Source organism: Quercus robur, chromosome 9 (assembly GCF_932294415.1).
Source record: "Quercus robur chromosome 9, dhQueRobu3.1, whole genome shotgun sequence".
NCBI lineage: Eukaryota > Viridiplantae > Streptophyta > Magnoliopsida > Fagales > Fagaceae > Quercus > Quercus robur.
The window spans coordinates 3,784,100-3,806,589 of NC_065542.1; the positions used below are offsets into that span (position 1 = coordinate 3,784,100).

The 22,490-nt window shown below is 35.8% G+C and overlaps 1 protein-coding gene across 2 annotated transcripts; it reads right to left on the reverse strand.

Annotated features, from left to right (window-relative positions):
- Window positions 1-12,322: 12,322 nt before the first annotated feature.
- Window positions 12,323-22,220, reverse strand: LOC126700434 (disease resistance protein RPV1-like). 2 transcript variants are annotated; one of them, XM_050398595.1, is made up of 5 exons: window positions 20,738-21,513; window positions 19,412-20,501; window positions 19,019-19,294; window positions 16,807-17,546; window positions 15,104-15,411 (listed from the first exon to the last, which is right to left on the reverse strand). In XM_050398595.1, exons 1-4 carry the CDS (start codon window positions 21,304-21,306, stop codon window positions 17,031-17,033), a joined length of 2,451 nt encoding a protein of 816 aa, XP_050254552.1. In that variant the 5' UTR covers window positions 21,307-21,513; the 3' UTR covers window positions 15,104-15,411; window positions 16,807-17,030. The 2 variants fall into 2 exon arrangements, 1 of the variants encoding a protein (XP_050254552.1); XR_007647141.1 differs by lacking the exons at window positions 15,104-15,411; window positions 19,019-19,294; window positions 19,412-20,501; window positions 20,738-21,513 and adding exons at window positions 12,323-12,821; window positions 22,171-22,220 and having other exon boundaries at window positions 16,807-17,137.
- Window positions 22,221-22,490: the final 270 nt, after the last annotated feature.

The following is a 22,490-nucleotide window of genomic DNA, read 5'->3' on the forward strand; positions in this document are numbered from 1 at the left end:
CATACCCATCCCCGATCAGGTATTGTCCTTCGTTCAAATCTCATCGCTAATAGATAGTACCAGTGTGCAGGAGATAGGTTCTGAAAACTGTTGGACGACACCAATAGCCTCCTACCTGAAGAACGACATGCTACCGGATGGCAAGGAGGCTGCGAGGAAGTTGAAGGTTCAAGTAGCTCGTTTCACTTTGATTAAAGACATTCTATATAAGAAGGGCTTCTCCTGACCATACTTAAGGTGCCTTGCCCTCGAAAAGGCAGACTATGTTATGAGAGAAGTCCACGAAGGAATCTGCAGGAACCACTCTGGATCCCGGTCATTAGTTCATAAATTAATCTGGGCGGGGTACTACTGGCCAACCATGCAGAAGGATGCCCATGCATACGTTAAAGCCTACGACAAGTGCTAGAGATTTGGCAACCTCATAAGGCAACCAACAGAGGAGCTCACCCATATGACGGCCCCATAGCCGTTTGCTTAATGGGGTTTGGATATCATAGGACCCTTCCTAACAGGGGTTAGACAGTTGAAGTTCCTAGTAGTCGACATTGACTACTTCACCAAATGGGTAGAAGCGGAAGCCCTGGCCACTATCACGGAAAAGAATGTATGGAGCTTTGTATGGAAGAATATCATTTATAGGTACGGTATACCTGGTGCTTGTCTCAAACAACGGAAAGTAGTTCGATAACGACGCATTCAGAGACTTCTGCTCACAATTAGGGATCAAGAATCACTACTGATTGCCTGCCCACCCCCAGGCTAATGGACAGGTTGAAGTAACGAACCGATCCTTGCTCAAAATCATCAAGACTCGGCTCGAGGGGGCAAAGGGTATATGGCCAGACAAACTACCAAGTGTTTTATGGGCGTACAGGACAATGGCAAGGACACCTATAGAGGAGGCACTATTTCGACTAGCATCCGGAAGTGAAACAGTCATCCTGGCAAAAGTAGGGCTCATAAGCTACAAAGTAGGAAACTATGACGAAAGCAAAAATGATGAAGCTATGCGCCTGCAACTTGATCTGGTGGACGAAGTCAAGGCAACAACTAAGTAAAGGTTAGCACGGTACCAGAACCTCATGACAAAGCACTACAACTCCAAAGTCAGGCACATGGACTTCCAGGTTGGAGATCTTGTCTTAAGAAAGGTAACCGGCACCACAAAAGATGCCTCCAAGAGAAAGCTAGGACCTAACTGGGAAGGGCCGTATAGAATTGCATCATGGCATAGGAAGGGAACATACCACTTGGAGACACTAGACGGGCAAAAGTTGCATCACCTATGGAACACGGAGCACCTAAAGAAGTACTTCCAGTAGGCGATGACATGGACAACATATATAATACTCCTCAATTCCAGTTTATTGCTTTCTAGTTAAAGTTTTTATTATTTGTAGTTTCTTTTAAGCCCAAAGGGCGGGTTTTTTAAGGAACAATTTTAAACGCATGTTTACCACAATAAGAGGAGTTATTTAGAGATATCGTGTGTGATATCTACATGTCTACGTATTTCATTAAACTCCTAAAAGGACGGGTTCATCCAAAGGGATAATAATTACGAGGTCCATAAAATGGACAGGTTCAACAATATGTTGAATCAAAAATACAAGTCCCACATAATGAACGGATCCATCCAAGAGGATGACAATTATAAGGAGCATGAAATGGACGGATTCAACAATATGTTGAGTCAAAAATACAGGTCCAACACAGTGGATGGTTTCACCCAAAGAGGATGATAATGATGAAGTCCATAAAGTGGACAGGTTCAACAACAAGTCCACATAGTGGACGGGTTCCTCCAAGAGGATGATAATTATAAGGTCCATAAAGTGGATGGATTCAACGACATGTTGGATTGGAACTATAAGTCCATAAAGTGGACGGGTTCAACGATAGCTTGAATTGAAGCTATATGTCCATAAAGTGGACAGATTCAACGACATGTTGGATTGGAACTATAAGTCCATAAGGTGGACGGGTTCAATGATAGCTTGAATTGAAGCTATATGTCCATAAAGTGGACGGATTCAACAACATGTTGGATTGGAACTATAAGTCCATAAGGTGGACAGGTTCAATGATAGCTTGAATTGAAGCTATATGTCCATAAAGCGGACAAATTCAACAACATGTTGAATTGAAACTACAAGTCCATGAGTGGACAGGTTCAAAAGCATCTTAATCAAAATTACAAGTCCATAAAAGGACGGGTTCAACGAAAGGGACTCATCCTACAGAATGAGTTATATTTATATAACAATAAATCGAACGGATTTATCCACAAACGTAAAAGTAGACGGATAATAGAATAAGTAATTAAAAATTACTTAAAGCCCATAAACGGAGATGTCTACATACAGAAAGCAACGATTAAATTAAAACATAAACTGTTCTTCAAAACCTTTACCATTTAGCCATTAAAAAAAAAAAACTGTTGAACAGGAGTTTCATTTTTCTCTTCAACCTCAAGGTGACAGGTGTTGTCCTCAACTGTCTTAGCTTGGCTTTCAACTTGGGCTGCCTCTCTGTCACCACAGGGGTCCTCAAGAAGAGCGTCGTCAGTAAATAGGTCATCCGTACCCTCTGAGAGGATTGGCTGAATAGAGGTTTGGTCCTGGGCTTCAATAGTGATATGGGACACGTCTAGGTCCGTATAAGAAGTCTTAACCTAACGGAGGGCTTCATCAAAACCTTCAGCAAATGAGCCTCCGAGCTCTGCCAGGAGGGCATCGGAGTCATGATACTCACGTATTGCTTCCTCCTTCGCCTGATGGAGCAGGTCCTTGGTGTCTGAGATCTCTTTTTCCCTATCTTCTAGGACCTGCCTCAATAGCTCCATCTGCTTTTCGAGCTCTCCCTTAACTTGCTCAGAGTAAGCAAGTTTCTTCTCCATGCCCGTCTTCTAGGCCTTCAGCTCGTTCAGCTCGTCCTCCGTCGAGTTAGCCTTCGCCCTGATACGGTCCAGGGTCGTTTCATGGTTCAAGCAACGACCCATCAGCCCCTTCATCATCAACATTGCCTGGAAGCAAAGGAGTTATAAATAAGGCAAGTTGAAGGAAAGAAAAAGAGAAAGGGGACGAACATGGTTACCTAAGCAATGCTAAAAAGTCTCATCTCCCCCATGGCTTCAGTAGCGTGGTTGCTCAATTCCTCGTAGTAATCGGATGTGATGATGGACGAGAGCTGTTCCAACGCATACTTAGAATCCTCACGGAGGAGGACAGGTGGTTTTTCCGTGACGGAGGCAGGGCCCTTCATGAAACCTTTGCCCCTTCCTTGCCCAAGAGGGGTGACCGTCTTCTTGGTTTCAGCTTTCAGCCCTACGAGTGGCTCAGGGATAGTCTTAGGCTTCTTAGGAAAACGGTTGGATTTCTCCGGCTACTTCCTTTTTGTAGACAGGTTGGCTGAACCCGTCCCCTTGGAGGGTTGACCACCCTCTTGCTTATTTTTCATAGCTTGCTGCTTAATGAAGGCCATTCTCTTGGCATCGTCCATCTCTGCAAAAGTGGACGGATATACAAAGTTACATAATGTAAAAACAAAGAAAAGAAATCAAAGTGTTAGGTGATGGACTTACGTTGGCGAACTTGAACATCGTAGTGACGGGTGGCTACAGTGGGCTCTGATTCGTCACAATACCAGAATAGGGTAGCTAGGGTGACCAACTTACCCACGTCCTCTCTTCTAGCTTGGTTTCGTTGAAAATCTTCTCCAAAAGGTTTCACTGCTCAAGGGAGACTTGTGGACGGTCTCGAATTGTAAAAGAAGATAGTTAGAGTGACATGTAAAAATAAAACAATTAAAGGCCTAAATATAGACAAGTGCATACCAGATGGAGGCATTATGCCCCATGTTGTGTCGATGGGCATGTATTCATGGTCACTAGGACGACACATCCATTCGTTGCCTTCCATAAAAAAGTACCAACTCTTCTAGTTCCTGTTAGAGTCGGGGGTATCACACACGAGCCTCAACAATGGGCTCCTGGGCACAAAGCTATACATGACCTTTGACCGAGTAATCTCAGTCGGACGATAACAGTGAAAGAATTCTTCCACAGTTAACCTCCATTCTCTATAAGACATGGCCCCATACAAAACCTCCACGCCAAGGAAGATCCTCCAGGCGTTTAGGGAGATTTGGGTAACAGCCAAACCTAGGTATTGAAGGAGGCGATGGTGGAGTGAAATTAGGAGGAACCTTAGCCTTGCCTTCAGCATCTGCTCATAGACCCCAACGCCTTCAACACCTTCGTAGTAACATTTCTCTGAATTATAGGGTAGACGAAGGGGTACGTTGACGGGTATTTGGTACTTCTCCCTAAGTGTTTTAAAGTGAGACTCTTTGATTGTAGAAGTAAAATCGTTAACCATCCATAAGGGTAGCATTATAAACTCCCTAAATCCATCAGGACCTATGACGGATTGGATTGGGGGCTTCGCGCCAACTAGGCCGTCACTAGAGTCACCCTTTGACCTATTCATCTCCAAACCCTCATGCCTTGAAAAAGGAGAGGTGGCCGATGGATTCCTCTCTTCACTTGAAGTGCCAGGGTCTTTTTGACCTGACGGGAACACTTCATCGTAGCCCGCCCCGTCGTGAACACACGATTGGTTACTCGACGCACTAGACATCTGTCACCTACACATGACGGTAAACCCTAAGAAACTGACTTATCTACATTGATGACGGGAGTACAAAGTCTAAAAAATGATAAATTTAATGAAAGGAAAAGAATACTTATCAATTGACGATGAGCAACAAAGAAGGTATAGATGACGGATGCACTATGTGTACGGTATGCTTGATTGGCAATGGTGACAGTAGCAAGCTAATCGTAAAATTTTTGAGGAAAGTAAAAAATGAGTGAAGAGGAGGTAGGTTTATATAAAGGGAACGACACGGAAGACGAAGGGATGCTTCGTTCCAAGAGATCGACCATTGAATAGACGCCATGTGCCCCTACGACATTAATAACCCTAGGCCAGCCTGCCAGTCTGGGCACGTTACTTAGGAGATAGAACAAACCGTCACTCCACGAGTCCGTCCAGGGGGGATCATGGACCCATGGAGTGAGAGGGCAGCTGAAGAGGATAAAATTATGGGTGACAGATTCATTTATATAAACCGAACAATATTAGATCAGAGGAATGAGAGCGGACGGATTCGAGATGCATGGACGCAAGGTGGACGGATCTAAAGACCACGTGGCATCCACATGGCTTAAGTGACCTCCAAGGAATCCTAAATAGAAACAACTTGCGACCCATGACCAACCCTAGTCAATAGAATCCCAATATAAAAAGAATACTAACATAAGAAGGATCCCGTAATATACGCCCATTAATGATAATCTTTCCCATAAGGAAACGCTTTCCTACACAAGAAACGGAGGTCGGTTCTACACTACTATAAAAACTCAAGACCCTCAGAAAACAAGGTACGCATAATTGATCCCAGCTCTAATATTTTAGAGTTGTGAAAAGTTCTCTAACTTAACCTTTGAAGGGTCTTTAGCCGGTACCACATCGGTGCTCTCCTAAGGTCTTCTTGTTCTGTGTTGTGCAGGTGTTGTTTTGAGCGCGAGAGGACTGTGCGACTAGTTGACGATTTTTCGGCATCATCAAGCTATAAATATATATATATATATATATATATATATATATATATATATATATATATATATATATATATATATATATTTGCAACGTATTCCACCAACAAATATAAATAAACAAAAGTAAGCATATAAATCTTTCATGACTAACTACCCACACATAGACATACAAGTATACCCATTTCTTTTAGGGGTTATTACATTTTACCATTCTAAACTATACTTCAAATTACACTTTGCATTTAAAATTTTCAAAATGCACAATTAGCACCTTAAACTATAACCCACGATAGACTTTATACCTCACAATTAATTCTGCATTTATCTTAGATGAAAGACGGAAAATCAAAGTTTAAGGTGCAAAGTGTAACTAGAAGTATAGTCTAGAGTGATAAAGGAAAATTTCTCATTTATTTTTAAGGGATTGAGAAGAGGGGCAAATGAGTCTTTTCACATGGTGTCATATTTTTCCGTCTAAGTTAACAACTCAACTGACAAAGGGGTAAAAGTAAACACATGTTATAGTTTAGAGTAGTAACCGTGTATTCTTAAAGTTTAGGGTACAAAGTGTAATCAAGAATATAGTTTAAGATAGTGAAATGCAATTTCTCCTATCTTTTAAATACCACTATCACTTATTATGAATGCTTAAAAAAATAAAATCCCCATATTACCATATCAATAATTCTTCAACTAATTCCAAGCAATTACCCACAACCAAGTTTCAAAGGCTAAGGTAAAACAAGCACGAGGAAATCAATAATTTTTCAGCTGTCGTGTACCTTTGGCTTTGGAGATCGGTTCATATATAGCCACAATTAAACAATTTTTTATTTTTTATTTTTTGATTAATCACAATTAAACAATTTCTAGCTCTTTATACTTGAACTTAGGTCTTAACTAACATTATCTCGCATCATTATTTAAGCCTCCATAGAGATGGAAGGGAATTCACCTCAAATAAGGGTTGTCCCGGAGAGATATTTTCCTTTCAAAATTTTGATGTTCATTGGAAATGGTTGCTTCAAGGACTAAAACCATGAGTCGGGTGGTAAGTATTTTGGGCCGTGGTTTGTTCGGTATAACTACCAGTTGACCCTTACAACTTCTCTCAATTTATTCTTAACCCAAGCACTCATAAAATTGCACACACAACCTTATGCATTTAACATATTCCAAAAGGCCATAATTTATCCATTTAGACATTAATCATATTACTATATCTAGGTTAAAGCATGGTAATTAGTTATATACTTTCTCTCTCTCTATTTTATATTGGTTAAGAGGGTACTGCATTAAAATTAACTAGCCATAAAAGGCGATGTTCTGGCTGAAAGCCTTAGAGTATACAAACCATCAGCATCCACATTTAAAATATTACATAAGCCATCATTGGGCGGTGCATCAAGTACAAAAAAATTTCCAGAAAAAGAACAGCCTGCTCTAGCAAGGTTATCGACGCATCTATTCACCTCCCTAAACACATGGATGACCTTGACATGCTGGAACTGCTCCAGGAGGTACCTGTCGTCATGGAGCAGAGCAGCACATGAGTTATTGATAGCTTTCTTAGACAGCACAAGATTTACAACAACTTGGGCATCTAATTCAACATGTAGATGGTTAATGCCAAGTTGGGCCGCAAGCATCAGCCCATCCCTCAAGGCCCAAAATTCAGCAGCCACACTTGTAGCCTGCCCAATAATATAATTAGGGTTAATGGATAACATGTGTCACCTCTTGGTGATATGTTAGCACTTAGCAGTGGCATTCCACGTGTCCTACGTGCACGAGAGCTTGTAAAGTGGATTCCAAGTGTGCTAACTTAATTGGCCCTAATGGAGGTGAATGTGACATTACTAGTTTACCCTCCCACTTATACATATACAACACTTTAATATCTATATATATATATATATATATATAGATATATTTTCTTTTTTTTGAGGAACAAATATCTATATATTAAAGGTATTGTTCAAAGTAAATTTATATAAAACATAGTTACCCATTGTTTATATACCATATGGAACTCAATTAAGTATGTTGCTCAAGGAATTGACATTTAAATTAACTTCATCTTACATTAACTAGTTATTAAAGGGGTTTTAAATGGTGCAAGGCACCACAAATGTCTCAAAACCAAACCCCCTAAGGCACGATTTTCTTTTATCCTGAGGGAATATGCATCATGAGAGCAACCCCATCAGCTCATACAAAATCTTGCAAAATACAAAAAGTAATCCATTTTACACACTTTGAGCAAAAAAAACACCCATATCAGTAGGTGTAAAATTGTGCATAAAGGCACAAGTACTATAGTAACCGTGCATATATGCACTATTACTGTAGCTCGTGCATTTAATATTTTAGTATTTTTTGATAATGTTGGGTCTGTGAGAGAGAGGGGTAGTGAGTGAGGAAATAATAAAAATTTGTAAAAGAATAAATATTTTATTGAATAGATGTATAGAATAAATAAACTGATATGGGTGTTTTGTAAAAATGGGTGTGTAAAATAGAAAAAGTATTTTTTTTTTTTTTTTTGTGCAAAATAGACGGAAAGTTTGCATGAGCTGATGCGGTTGCTCTGATATTAGTTTTCTAAAAAGCCAATAACAAATGGGCAAAACCTGAAAAGGATGCAATGAATACTATTATATAACAATAAGATATAGCGAATACAATCACAATACAAAATGGATTTGCAAATAGCAATGTAAAACAGCTATGCAATCAATGGTAAGTAGCTAGTAACATGATGTAGGACATAATTTACTATTTAATTTTTGTAATTTATTAATTTTGGTATTTTTATGTAAAAAAACGTTATTTTAGGTTTAGGGCATTTATTTCCTTTTTTTAGGTGCTTTTAATGCTTTTTAGGTCAAATTTGGTTTCTATTATGGTTATGTATCAATTAGGAGTTATTTTACATTACATTTTCTTGTCTGTCAAGTTTTACGGAGCCCTTAAATAGGCCCCTAAGTTTGTACACAGTTTTTGAACAATTATTCAATCAATAAAATTCAAACTCTTGTCTTTCTATTTTTTGGTAGATTCCAGACCCTTGTGGATTCAAAGAATCCTCGTGAATTCGAGGTTATTTTTAGAAACAAATGTGTTTTGTTTCTTGTTTTTTAGAAGTAGACGTGTTCTACTTCTTGACGCTTCCGCATCTCGCATCAGTTGGTATAGAACCTTGACTTATCTTGGTCTGGTGGCTGACGTATGAGATAGTAGCAATTTTGGTGATAGAAAACTTAGCAAGTATTACATGACGTACAACTAGCACTCACAAATATCTTTGCTAGGATACTGTTGTTGGAGCATGGAAACAATAGGGATAGCTGTCACAAAGACATAACTCACAAGCAACCTATGGTTAAGGAAATTTCATATAGACCTTATAAGAGAATTGCAATTTTTAATGGTTATTTTTTAAAAGAAGATTTTTCTTGATTGGTTACTTAATCTATAGGATTTATTTGACTATGAAAATATTTTTTATGAGAGATAAAGTTGGACTTGCTTTGTACAAATTTAGTAAGTATGCCTTACGTCAGTGGGAATGAGTATAATCTAATAGAATCCAGCAAGGTAAAGACAAAATTCGTTCATGACCAAGGATGAAAAAGATGCTTGCTATCAAATTTTATCCTTTGGATTATGAAGAAATCTTGTTGTATACAATACAAGATTATTATTAGCCAAGAAGTTTACACTCAAATTATTTTGAAGAGCCATATATTCCACCATTAAAGGAAGAATTACATGTTGAAGTAAATATTATTAGTGAAGATTATATAGAAGTCAAAAGAAAAAAATATAGAGATTTTTAAGGAAATTAGTGAAGACATTGTTATAGAAGAAGAACTTGAAATCAAGATTGTGGAGGAGATTAATGAAGACCCTATTATAGAGAAAGATCTTGAGGTCGAGATAGTAGAGACCATTAAAGAAGAAATTATAGAGGAATTTGTCAATGACCTCAATGAAGTCAAGTTAGATGATTGCAATGTTCAGGCTCTTATTATTTTGGTGAGAGACACCGAAACAAAGTTTATTGATTTAATTGGGTGGAAAGATTTGATATGATTATTGACTTTTATTTGGTGAATATTGTTAATTGCATGAAGATCAAAGGACACAAAGTTCAAGTTGCTCAATTGATGACTTTCAAGTTTGGTAAGAATACAAAGAAGATGAAGTATTCACAGTATTTGTTCTCTTGGCATGGAAGATTTTCAGATTTCAACCACCAACTCAAGGACGAAATTGTTTCAAGTGGAGGGGTCTGATGTAGAACAAAATTTATTATTTAATTTTTGTAATTTATTAATTTTGGTATTTTTCTGTAAAAAAACGTTATTTTAGGTTTAAGGCATTTATTTCCTTGTTTTTAGGTGCTTTTAATGCTTTTTATGTCAAATTTGGTTCTGTTATGGTTAGGTATTAATTAGGAGTTATTTTACATTATATTTTCTTGTTTGTCAAGTTTTACGAAGCCCTTCAATAGGCCCCTAAGTCTATACACGTTTTTTGAACAATTATTCAATCAATAAAATTCAGACTTTTGTCTTTTTATTTTCTGGTGAATTCTAGACCCTTTTTCCTTGTGGATTCAAGGACCCTTATGGATTTAAAGAACCTTAGTGAATTCGAGATTATTTTCAGATACAAAAAAGTTTTGTTTCTTGTTTTTTTAGAAATAATCGTGTTCTGTTTCTTGACGCTTCTGCATCATATCACATGAGCAGAACCTGCAAAAAGATGTGATAAATACAAATATATAACAATAACATACAGCATAAGCAATTACAGTACAGAATCAATTTCCATGACGTGCAAATAGCAATGTGAAAAAACCATGCAATCAATTAGTACCAAGAAAAGCCTCCGAGAAGTTACTGATTCTTAATATGCATCCCTGGATGAATTTGGCAGAATATCTCATTCTCAGCTGTTTTCCAATTGGTGCTACCTCAGTTTTCATCATGTGCATTTTTTGGCTTGTAGTCATATCTCAATGTCTTGATTTCAGCTTATTACTAGCGTTGCACAATATTGAATGTTTGATATATAGACAACGTGGTAAAAGTATTACTCTGCAAGCAAGCCCATTTAAAACCTTTGACACATCTAATTACATTCTGCATGGCCATGATTTAAGCATTTACAAAATATTTTCATCATCTAACCATCTACACCATTCGCAATTAGACTAGATACTAATCAGCTGCTATTACCTTGGGAAGATACACGTCCAAAACATGACCAAACTGACTGAAATGCAACCCAACATTATCAACAGTAACTTCAATTAGAATAAATCCTATGACAAGCCTGTTTCCCCATGCTGAAGCTGCTGAACTCATCAAAGGCTTAACAGCAGAGTCATCAGCAGAAGCAGAACCAATCACTATTTCTGGTGGCAAGTCCTCTTTTATGTCCAGAAGACAATAGTCAATTCACTGGCATCTGCCCAGTTACATGAGCATGATCTGCAGTGTCAACACCAATCTACAAAGATGAGAATATATTTGTATAATATCGAAAATATTTTCTAATTTAGAACAAGGACATCCATAATGAGTGCAGGACTGTTGGTGGAACTATTCGATGCCCAGAAAAATAGAGCAACAAACCAGAAATTGCAAAGTTGCTTGGAAAATTTAATATGGTCATAGCTTCTACACAAGAAAGTTTAATTGTTTGTTTCATTCACAGAGGTATGTTCAATAAATCACCAAAGAACCAATACATTTAAGTATATTTAAAACTGTGGTTTTACTAGCATTGAGGCTTTTATTGTTGTTGATAAAAAATAAAAATAAAAAGTCATTGTTTAAGTTAAAGAAAAATAAAGTATACATAAGGGCTCATACAAATCTTGAGAATATATTTTTCAGTGAGTTTGAGATACAAAGAAAAGTATAAATCATGCACATGAGATCTCTCAACAAATTCCGAATTGGAACATTGTCCCAAAAATATTTCTGTGGATATTAGCAGGGTTCCCAATCTCACACAGATCATATGTACAAGCAATATGCTTCTCTCATTTGTTACTGACCACTTAAAATGATGTGAAGTGCTAGCAAGCAATCACATATTCTAATTTACTTCTAAAAAAAAAATCACATATTCTAATTTCATTTCTGTATGTGGAAATCTAATTCAACTATAACCTACAAACAACAATGAACCTCTTCAGTTTTCAATGTTTATGATGTTTATCCAAAAGAATAGAAAATATATACATAATACATATTGGTAATTTTTTTTTTTTTTTTTTTTGAGAAACATATTGGCAATGTCAAACTATCTATTTCTGAAAAGGCGTTATTCCCCATTTTGCAATAAAATTTTCCATTTTTATAAAATTCTTAAATTTCAGTTTTCAATAATCAACACCTGCAACCTACCAATAATTAATCGGTATGGCAGAGTGTTAAGTCAATATGACTGGCCAAAAACCACATATGATCTAAAGTCAAATTGTGATGCCCTCAACAGAAGTGCACAGATCTAAAATCAAATCAAACAACTAAAAAAAAAAATTATCATGTAGAACATTATTCAACTTTGGAAAATTTAGTTGACGGGAAAATTAAACAGAGCAAACACAAATTTCAGAAAAAATATACATACATACATATATACATACATATATATATATATATATTATATAAATGAAAGAATTCATAGTATAATCATGATTCTATTTATTAAATGCCAAACTCCATTCCAAGGTGAACTTGAAGCATGTATAATCAGAAAGCCCTGTCTTAAAATCTAGAATAACGACGAGAAATTGCATACATGAGCACTGAAAACCTATAGCCTAACCCCCTTATCAAGGCCTGCGCACCTACCACTTCAGCCAAGCCAAGGAGAACACCACTCCATTATTGTGCAATGAACCAGCAATATAAACTACAAAAATTGTCTCCAACTTAAATACAACTTTAAACTAAACATCAAATTACAAAATCAAACAAGATAAATAGTACCTTACCTGCTCAACCAGAGCCACTGAATGGGCGAGAAAGATGCATATGTTCTTCTGGGGATTCCTTATTAAGGGACTCAGCTCATGTATAAGCAGTACAGAAATGTGGGTCTTCCCACAACCTGCCCCAAATAAAAAATTATATCCTCCAAAGCTTTCTGGCATAGCTCCAACAGGTACCTTTAGAAAACAAACAAACAAAAAGACATAACCCACAATAAGCTTCTCCTATCTTCTTGGGAAAAAAAATGCATTTTATGTAAAGGAAAGAAATTTCCAACAAAGCCAAACATAACTGACTTGCTTGAGCCATGCTTATGTGTTCTGAAAACAAAACCATAAGAAAGCATAAACCCAACATTTTGTCACTCATCCAGTTTCTATGAAAATTATAGGATAAGAAAACAAAATTTATATGTTTCAAAGGGAACCCACAAAGTTGAGAAGTCAAGAACTAATTTTCAGCCCATATTAGTCAAGCATTACAATTCCCAAATCTAAAACATCAAAACAAGATAGAATTCAAAGGCTTTGTACCTTTTCTACATTAATTTTCCCCAACTTTCCTAGCCGTCAAAGATAGAAATAGTCACATAAACAAAAACAAATGTTAAAAAAAAAAATAATAAATAAAAAAATAAATAAAAATAAAAATAAAAAAATAAAAACGTATGTCTTATATTGGTTTCTGAATGAAAAATATGATAATGAGAAGTTTCTAATTCCAAATTGTCAAGAATTGTGTCTGAATGCTCATGGACTGAAAAAGAAGTGCATAGATAACAAGTAAAACTAAATAAATAAAATAAGAGTTTGTGTTGAGTACAACAATAAAGATTATTATAATCAGCAATAACACAATTTAAGATATTAAATTCTTAGAAGATAATCCATCTACTACAAATGTTTTAAGAAAATAAATCAATAATACTAAACGAGAGCTTGCTTGCCCTCTACACACTATCATCAGATATTCTAGGCAAAATTTCATTTCTAAGATCAAATTGTTTAAATGAAAACAAAAAATAATAAACTTTAAGTTTCTTATATTGGGATTCAGAAAAATAAAAAGCCCTCCACTTCCAGGGCAAACTCAGCACAAAATCAAAATAAAAAAAGAGAGGCAAATTTCCAGCTTTCTAATCACCAAACAGAACAAAATCAACAAATTTCATCATAACCTCAGAGAAAATCAACAAAACAACAGATAAATTCTCAATTTTTAGATTTCAAAAGGGTAGATGTAGTGAAAAAAAAAAAAAAAAAAAACAGATCACATGCCGTTTTTTTAATAGGCCCTAAGAGAACTGACCTTTGGGGAAAAGGGCCCAAATTTCCTGCTTTCATTTGATTTTACTACAAAACTGAAGTGGCATGCATATATTGTATTCTCCTATGAATAATTGTAGTAAATTGGTACAAATAGAGCAACAAAAGTGCTGATTTTATCCTCTAGCATGATTGAACAAAAATGATCAGCACACAGAAATCAAACTTTTAATATACATGACCACATTATTGGCAGGAAAAGGATCTGCCTTCACAGTTGCCTTATTCCTATAAGACCAATTAGACGTCTTGTTCCTATAAGACCAAATAGACCATATAATAATGACAAATGACACCAAGAAATACTTTAAGTTCTCTAATTGCCCCCAATACCTTCTGCCAGGTCAGGATCCATGCCTGAATCCAGTAAGGCTGAATGAAATCAGTTCTAATGGATAGATCAAACCAAACCAGAATCCTAGATTACAAGAAAAAAGAAGGAAGCCTTTTAATAGTTCAAAAAAAATAAAACCCCTTTGCATACTTCATATTAGAGCAAACCAAATCATATAGAAAGGACAAGAAGGAAAAAAATAAGAATTAGAATTCTAGATTTTTCATTTTGAACTTCCTGTCAATCTTTCATGCCTTTACTAATGAGCTTGTGCTAATGGACCTCTAAATGAGGACAACCCAGAAGCATAATTTTGAATGGAATAAAACAATATAGGATACAACCATAAATTAATACCTTGGCAGTAAAAGCTTTTCAATTTTGATTTATACTTGCTTTCCAGCAAATGATTTCTACTGCTTTTAGAACACCAACAAAAAGCTCTTTCTAGCCATTATTTTTAGGTACATTGAAACAAAAGAACCAACACAAGAAGCAAAGAGTACAAGATTAGGAGTTCACTGTCTGTATCCAAGCTAATATGTTCATAAAGAACTTAGAGGCAATGGTTGCTAGAGATCAAGCCTCTGCCGGACATCTGTTGACCTGTCAAACCCAAACATTTGTAAAATGCTGAATGTCCTTCGCAGCTTCACCACTGCCTCTCTACTAGCTAACTCTGCCACCTCTTTGTTACTTCTAAGAATAATAACAGAGAGAACTCGCAAAGCTTGAAGCTTCAACAATCCTTCACAGAAAGCCAAAATAGCTGCTCTCATAGAATCTTTAACAACCCAGATGAAACAACCAGCCATGGACATGCACCTTCTCTATTTTTACAAAAGAAACTAGATCCCCTCTATTTTCTTCTCCTACCCTTGCAGCTTTCCTACAACATGAGTGGTTTCCAGTTGGAACACTCTCTAAAGGTCTGGATTTGCTTATCCTGCTGCTGTCAAGGCTTTTCATTGTTTTTTAAATTGTTAGTTACCCAGCACATTGTAACCAAACTTTTACAATACAAGACCACATTAATGGCAGAGAAAGGCTCTTTCTTCACAATTGCCTTGTCATTTTCTAAATTTCCCTGATTCCCTTTGTCCATGCCTGAATCAAGTAAGACTAATTGAAATAAGTTCTAATGGATAGATAATTAAAAAAAAAAATAGATATCTCTGGATGACAAGAAAAAATATATATAGTCTAAGGTTTTAGACTTTTAGTATCTTTGACACAAAGGACATAAGTCCTCAGATGTCTTCACAATTCTGCCATCACAATTAGAAAATATAATAAAATCCTCCAGAGAATGACAATCATTTTAAATGGTAATTGTAACCTACATAACTAGTTCCAATACTCAAGGTCTTCACTTAAGGTTGTGCCAGTAAGATCACCAAAAGACCTGGCAGCTTTGTTTATATAATTGCTAGTATGATATAGCCATTATCCTATTTCAACCAAAGAAGCCTCAAATTTGGAATGAGCCCTTATGAGCTTGTCAGAGACACAATCGGGAATTTGTAAAATTCTTTCAGCATCATTTTGACTCTAGAGTGACTAATTCAGAATTCCACCCGAAAGTATCTTTGACCAGCACATCTACCACAACTTTCAGAGAATCTACCATATGTATATACTTGGATGTTTATAAAGGGGTATTATCAATTCACAATAAAATGTAATATATTAGGCTAAAATGACAAAATAACAAGGAAAATGTGACAAAACATAAATTAAAGATAGAATGCATCAAAACAACATAACAAGTAGAGCAAGGCTTACAAATCTAAGCAGACTACCTTCTCCATTTTTCAACCTTTTCTACATGGTTGTTTGCATGCACAAGTCCAATTACTGTAAAGGTGAACATGTGAAATGGGCCTAGGAAATGTCAAGAATATCAAGAGCCCAAAGCACAAAAGTCATATGGTAAGAACTTCCATTTTAAAAAGGAATGGTATGTATGAAATGAGTTTTAGACTATTAATATTACATATCAATGAGGCAAATCATGTGATAGGGGCTGTAGCACCCTTTCCATTCGTATTTGACATTACAGACATTCTAACTAACAAATTGCAGAGGAAAAAGATGTGTCACTTTTAAATGAGATTCAAATATTATTAAGGTCTCAGTCTCACCCATGCCTCAACACATGCATCACATGGGATGATGAGGTGTAAGATGTTAATCTAACATTGCAAAATAATTACAGCACATGGCCAAGGCCATTTAGTAATCGACTCAATAATATCTATTATTCATAGTATTTGTTGATTTTTATTTGTGACATTATAAACTTTACGAATTTTGTTGTCAATCACAATAAAAAAGCTTTTCCTCTTCATTCTTTGTTCTTTCAAGTTAAATTGCAAGGAGTCTCATTGACAGCTCTAATCAAACATATGGTGGGCAATCCATTCATAAACGTACACTTAAGAGAAAAAGATAGTGCAACAATCAATAGAACTTGAATTAAGAAGAAAGACAGTGACTTACAGGTAATGTAGAGAAAAAAGTTGATTAACCTTCCCGGTCACTTTCACTAGATTCCTCCCAATCACTTAACTCCTCACCACATTCTCTATACTCAATAGACTCCTCACAATCCGTTTTGGGTGTGGTACATCATTAGAGCTTCCTTCTCCATTAGGTCTAGCCCCATCATAGTCATCACGGGTTCGCTTGGCATTGCCGAATTTATGATGGACAACATCCAAACCCTAATAAGGAATGGTGCTATTGTTGCTACACTGAGCCATACTTCGGTTGACATCTTCAATGTCTTTCTTATATACCATACGGAACCCGCATCTCTTCACCTCAAAGACTGAACAATGAGTCATAATTCTAATTCCAACCCGAATGAATCCATTTGCATCACATTCCCACAATAATTTTATTTGTTTCTCTTGGTAGTATTGAGGAAGCAAATAAAGTAGCCAGATGTGATCCGATAAAACAACAATATGGCCAGTGTTTGGTGCAGAAGACATTTTTTTTCCATTGGCTACCAGCCAACAGGAAAGTGAATCACCATTGGGGATTTGGTGATGTGGATGAGAACAAAATACAACGCAGACAGCGATCCCCATCCACTCATTACACAAACGAGAAAAAGGTTCTTTTATATTCACTTCAGCCCCTATACTTTGATGCCTAAACCATTTCGGAATTTTACTTCCAGGAAAAATGATGGCATATTTCTTATGCAGATGTCTGTCGTCAAGAGAATGTCCCTGTAACATACAAAGTAGGGTGCTTAGAACACACTCTGAGTAGAGAGAAAAAGAGAGAGTGAGAAGGAGAGATTACATGTAACAACTTTTTTATCACTGCAAAAAACATGTCAATAAAGCCTTGATTGTCACCTAGTTTACTGCAATCTGAAAGATTGAGGGTTGGCTCAATTGAAGAATTTGGTTTCAATAGATCTGGTACCGTTTCCAATGAGGTACAATTAAATCCCCTAATATAATCAATACTTAATGGAAGCTTTGGCAATGATAGAAGACTCGTGCAATTATCCAGGTTCAAATGTCTCAAACTAGTTAGTTGAGTGATGCTTTCCGGAAGGTAACCAAAATCATTTCCACTTAGATTTAATATGTTTAATGAGAATAAGCAACCAATATCATTGGGGACAGCCCTAAGATTGCAGTCTCTTAGATCCAATTTGATTAGAGAACATAATCCTGATAGAGATAGAGAGGACAATTCCACAGGATCTGGACATCTTGGCATTGAATAAAAAGGGAGGAAGTCATACCATGATTTAGATTTAGATGATGATAACCCCTTACATCCGCGGAAAGATAGTTGTTTAAGGTTCTTTAAGAGACCAATGGAAGGAGGCACTTGTCTTATAGCAGTTCCACTCACATCAAGCTCCTCTATACTTTTTGCATTCCCCAAATTCTCAGGTAGTCTCTCAAGTTTTGAGCATCCGGAAATATCCACATCTTTAAGCAACTTCAAATTGAAAATGGTATTGGGTAGACACACAAGATTTTTGCAATCTCTTAAATTAATTGAAGCTAGGTCAGTCAAATGCTCAATTGATGTGGGTAGATTTGTAATAGCAGTACCATCCAAGTAAAGCTTACATACACGTTTCATGTTTCCCCCAAATTCTGGAATTTGTTTTACTTTTGAGCAGTTAGAAAGAGTAAGAATCTCAAGAGACTCCATTTCAAACTTGTTTGGAAGAGTTTTGAGGCTTTTGCAGGCTTTTAGATCAAGAAGAGTTAGCTTTTTAAGAACTCCGATTGATGTGGGTAATTCTGTAATAGCAGTGTCATCCAAGTAAAGGTTTAATACAAGTTTCATATTCTTCCCAAATTCTGGGATTTTTTTCACTTTTGAACAACCAGAAAGAATAAGAATTTTAAGAGACTCCATTTCAAATTTTTTTGGAAGACTTCTGAGATTTTTGCATCCTTTCAAATTAAGAATGGTAAGCCTTTCATGAACTCCGATTGATTGGTGCACCCCTACTAAATTTATACAATCTTCTAAAAACAACTTCTCAAGAACTGGGATTTTGGTGACATCAGGGGTTTCAATGAGATTTTGAGAATTGTTTAATTCGATGAGTTTCAATCTCTCAAAAGACTGTTAAAAGACCCCAAAAAAAAAAAAAATTAGTTTTAACCAAACCTTACAATTTAATGAAACCTAAAAAAAAGGTTGTTTCTAGTTAAGTAAATACCTTTGTTCCTTTCCAAAGTCGTTCAATGTAGCTACAGCACATGTGAAGTTCAATAAGCTCGTTTGATTGGAAACTTGATGGCAAAGATTTTGAAGAGTACCCACGCCAATCAAGATATCTTAAGTCATTGGAAAGATGTTTAGGGTCATGCATAAGGTGAACATTATTGATTATGAGCAATTTTAAATGTTGCATCATTAAAAAGGATCTAGGATTCCAATCTGCCTCTATTAGTTTGGGTAAATTTAGGACTATGCCTTCAACTGCTTTTGTTCCCTAATAATCAAAAACAAAAAGGGATTAGTAAATTGCAAAATGTATGATTACCAAAACTATTCTAAGTTAAGCTATGTTGAATAATATAATAAGGTATATGTTCAGGCTCTTTCATACCGTATTTTTTGTCAGCACTTGGTCAATGTCTTTATACAACCACAATTTACTACGCTTCCCAGGATCTTTATGGCACTCATCATGAACTATGCTCCAACCCATTTCTTGTAATAAACCATGCACCCACAATTGATTCCAATACAATTTTATGAGGGATTTCTTAAATAGAACATCTAATCCAATTCTAGGATGTAGGGCAAGACAATCTAGTATTTCTATGACCTTATCTTGATCCATATGATTAAAGAAACATGCAATATGTAGGAATATTTCCTTCTCTACTTCATGTAGCCCATCAAAACTTATTCTAAGTGCTTTGATAATATGATGTTCAGGAAATGTTGTAAGCCTATTTAATGTACTTTTCCATTGATTGATACTTCTGTTAAACAAAAGGGAACCTATAATCTCAATGGCTAAAGGAAGTCCGCATGTATGATGCACAACATCTTTGGAAATCTGCAGAAAATCATTGGGAGGATGCAATTTTTTAAAAGCTTTCAAACTAAGGAGATGAAGAGATTCATTATCATTCAATCCTTTAGCATCATATATTCCATCTACTCCAAGTAGTTCTAGTAAATGCTTATCCCTTGTTGTTATAATAACTCTACTACCTGAACCAAACCAATTATGCTCCCCAACTAACTTATTGCATTGGTCTAATTGATCTACATCATCAAGAACAAGAAGAATTCTTTTATGACGTAACCTATTCTTGATCATGAAAACTCCCTCATTAACATCTTGTATACTTATCCTTTCATTTGATATTTTTGAAAGAAGAAGTTGTTGCGATCGAATTAAACCATCTTTTTCAGAAACCTCCCTAATATTAGGTAGAAAGCAACAACCTTCAAACTTCTCCAAAACCATTTGAAAAACAACTCTAGCAAGAGTTGTTTTACCTATTCCCCCCATCCCCCAAACCCCTATAAAGCGAACATCATCGGACCCTATAGCCAAACATGACTCCAATTCCTTCACTCGATATTCTATTCCTACAAGATCTTCAAAATCTTCAAAGTGTGCATAACTTAATTTATGCCATAACTCTCCCACAATATGCTGGATAAATTGTGTCTTAGACCTGCAATTAAGAGAGAATGATAATTAGTGAGTACCACCCATAAATGGGACCAAAAAAGAAAGCACAGACCCAGTGTTCGATTTTGTTGGCTTAAACAAGAAAATGTAAATATTTTGGTGCAAGTAAAAATTGAAGGAAATACAAAAATGTAAATTAATTAGATCAAGTCAAAATAGAAAGAAGTGCGAACATTTATTTGAACATTTAAAGGCAATTAATATGTCAAATTGGATTACCTATCTAGTAGGTGCCAACCTTTGAGATTTGCCAATTCTCTTAAAGCAACTCTCCATGTTTGCACCTTCTCTATGAAGTCCTTGAAACATTCTTCATGTTTAGAAAAGGCTTCAGCAAAAGTGCCTGTTTGTTTTCGTACATTAGTTGGATCCACATCATAAAAAATTGGAAAAACAATTGTTTTCATCTCTTTCATGCATTCTATGATCTTTACAAGTTCATCCAAGCACCATGTTGAAGATGCATAGTTTCTTGAGAGAATGACAATCACAAATCTTGATTCTTCTATTGCTTTCAAGAACTCTGGTGAAATAGATTTTGCTCTCTTAATTTCTTCCTCATCTCTAAAGATGATTATGCCCTTTTGTTTCAAAGCAACGTAGAGATGGTCCGTAAAACTATTACAGGTGTCATCACCTCTAAAACTAAGAAAGACATCATATTTCCATTGTGGTGTTGAAGATGAAAATGACAACAAAGAGGAGGCATTTTGAGTGCTAATGGAAGACATTGGAACTATGTCGGCAAATCTTGAACTACAAAAAAGATAATAATAAAAAAAGTACATTAAATTAAAATTGAAAGAAAAATTACAAGGAAAAAAAAAAATTAGAGCAGAAGAGAACAATTTGATGTCGATTTTTTCATTTCTTTGAGTGAAAGTATTGAATAAAAGAGATGGACGTGTGAAAAGTGAAAACTTACAAATATGATAAATGAATTTGCAGCAGTGACATTAAAGCTCACTATTCTAAGAGATCGTGGGCCTATCACTATCTCTTAGAAAGTAGAAACAACACATAATTCAATTCCTATTATATAATTTTATTAAATAATAATTTCTTGTTTAATAAAGGAATAATCACCATTCTTTCCTTTGTTTGTAAGTTTGTGAGAGAGAGGAGGGAGGCATTACTAAAACTAAGGCCACCACAAAATTCACAACAATCTTACAACTACATTCAATTTGCCCACTGCCTCACACATGGTCCATTAAAAAAAAAAAGTTACGGTGATAGGCCCAAGTGAGGCCAAAGTGGATGTGCAAAGTCTCCCTCTCCTTCCAGGAATCTCAAACTGAAATTATTACTTTTGCAGAAATTTAACTAACTAACGTTAAATCATTACAAAAGCATCCTCTGTGTTTTTAATGATTTCTTTAAGCATCAATCCTCTTGATCCTATATACAGTTAGCTTTTCACAAAATGGTATTAAGAGAAGAACGTTTGTAATTTAACAATCGCAGTTGGTATAAGAGGAGAATTTCAGATACTAATACTATAAAACAAAAGTGAAACACAAAACCCAGGATAAAAATCTTTGTCATCATCCAAATATAAATTGAATCGCAAACTAAATATATATAAAAAATAAAAAATAAAAAAAATCAAAGAATTCACACAAAGCATTGAATAAGAGAAAAGAGAGGACCTTGAATGTGCGGATCACGTTGTGAAGATCGAGGAGACGAATAAGCTTGAACAAATGGTGATAAAAAAAGCTTTCCGTGAGGTCAATTTGAGAAGAGAAAAAACAGAGAGAGAATAATTGAAGAGGAAAACTATTAGTATTAAAGAGACGGAGAGTTGAGGAAAGTTTGTTGGAAGTTTGGTGTGCGTGCTGAGTTTGGGAAAGAGACGGGAGAGTGTACGTCATTGAGAACTTGTGGACAGTAAGTCAGTAATAGCAACTTATCTTTTGGATCCTAAAAAAAAAAAAAAAAGCACTTTTAGAAATAAGTCATTGACTAT

Bases quoted from the DNA above. Each gene is read 5' to 3' on its own strand.
- LOC126700434 (XM_050398595.1), bottom strand. From the start codon at position 21,306: ATGTACTTTTTTTATTATTATCTTTTTTGTAGTTCAAGATTTGCCGAC. The intron at 20,502-20,737 runs GTAATCCAATTT...TCTTAATTGCAG, and splicing joins GGTTGGCACCTACTAGATAG to GTCTAAGACACAATTTATCC. The intron at 17,547-19,018 runs GTATTTACTTAA...TGTATGTTACAG, and splicing joins GACTTTGGAAAGGAACAAAG to GGACATTCTCTTGACGACAG.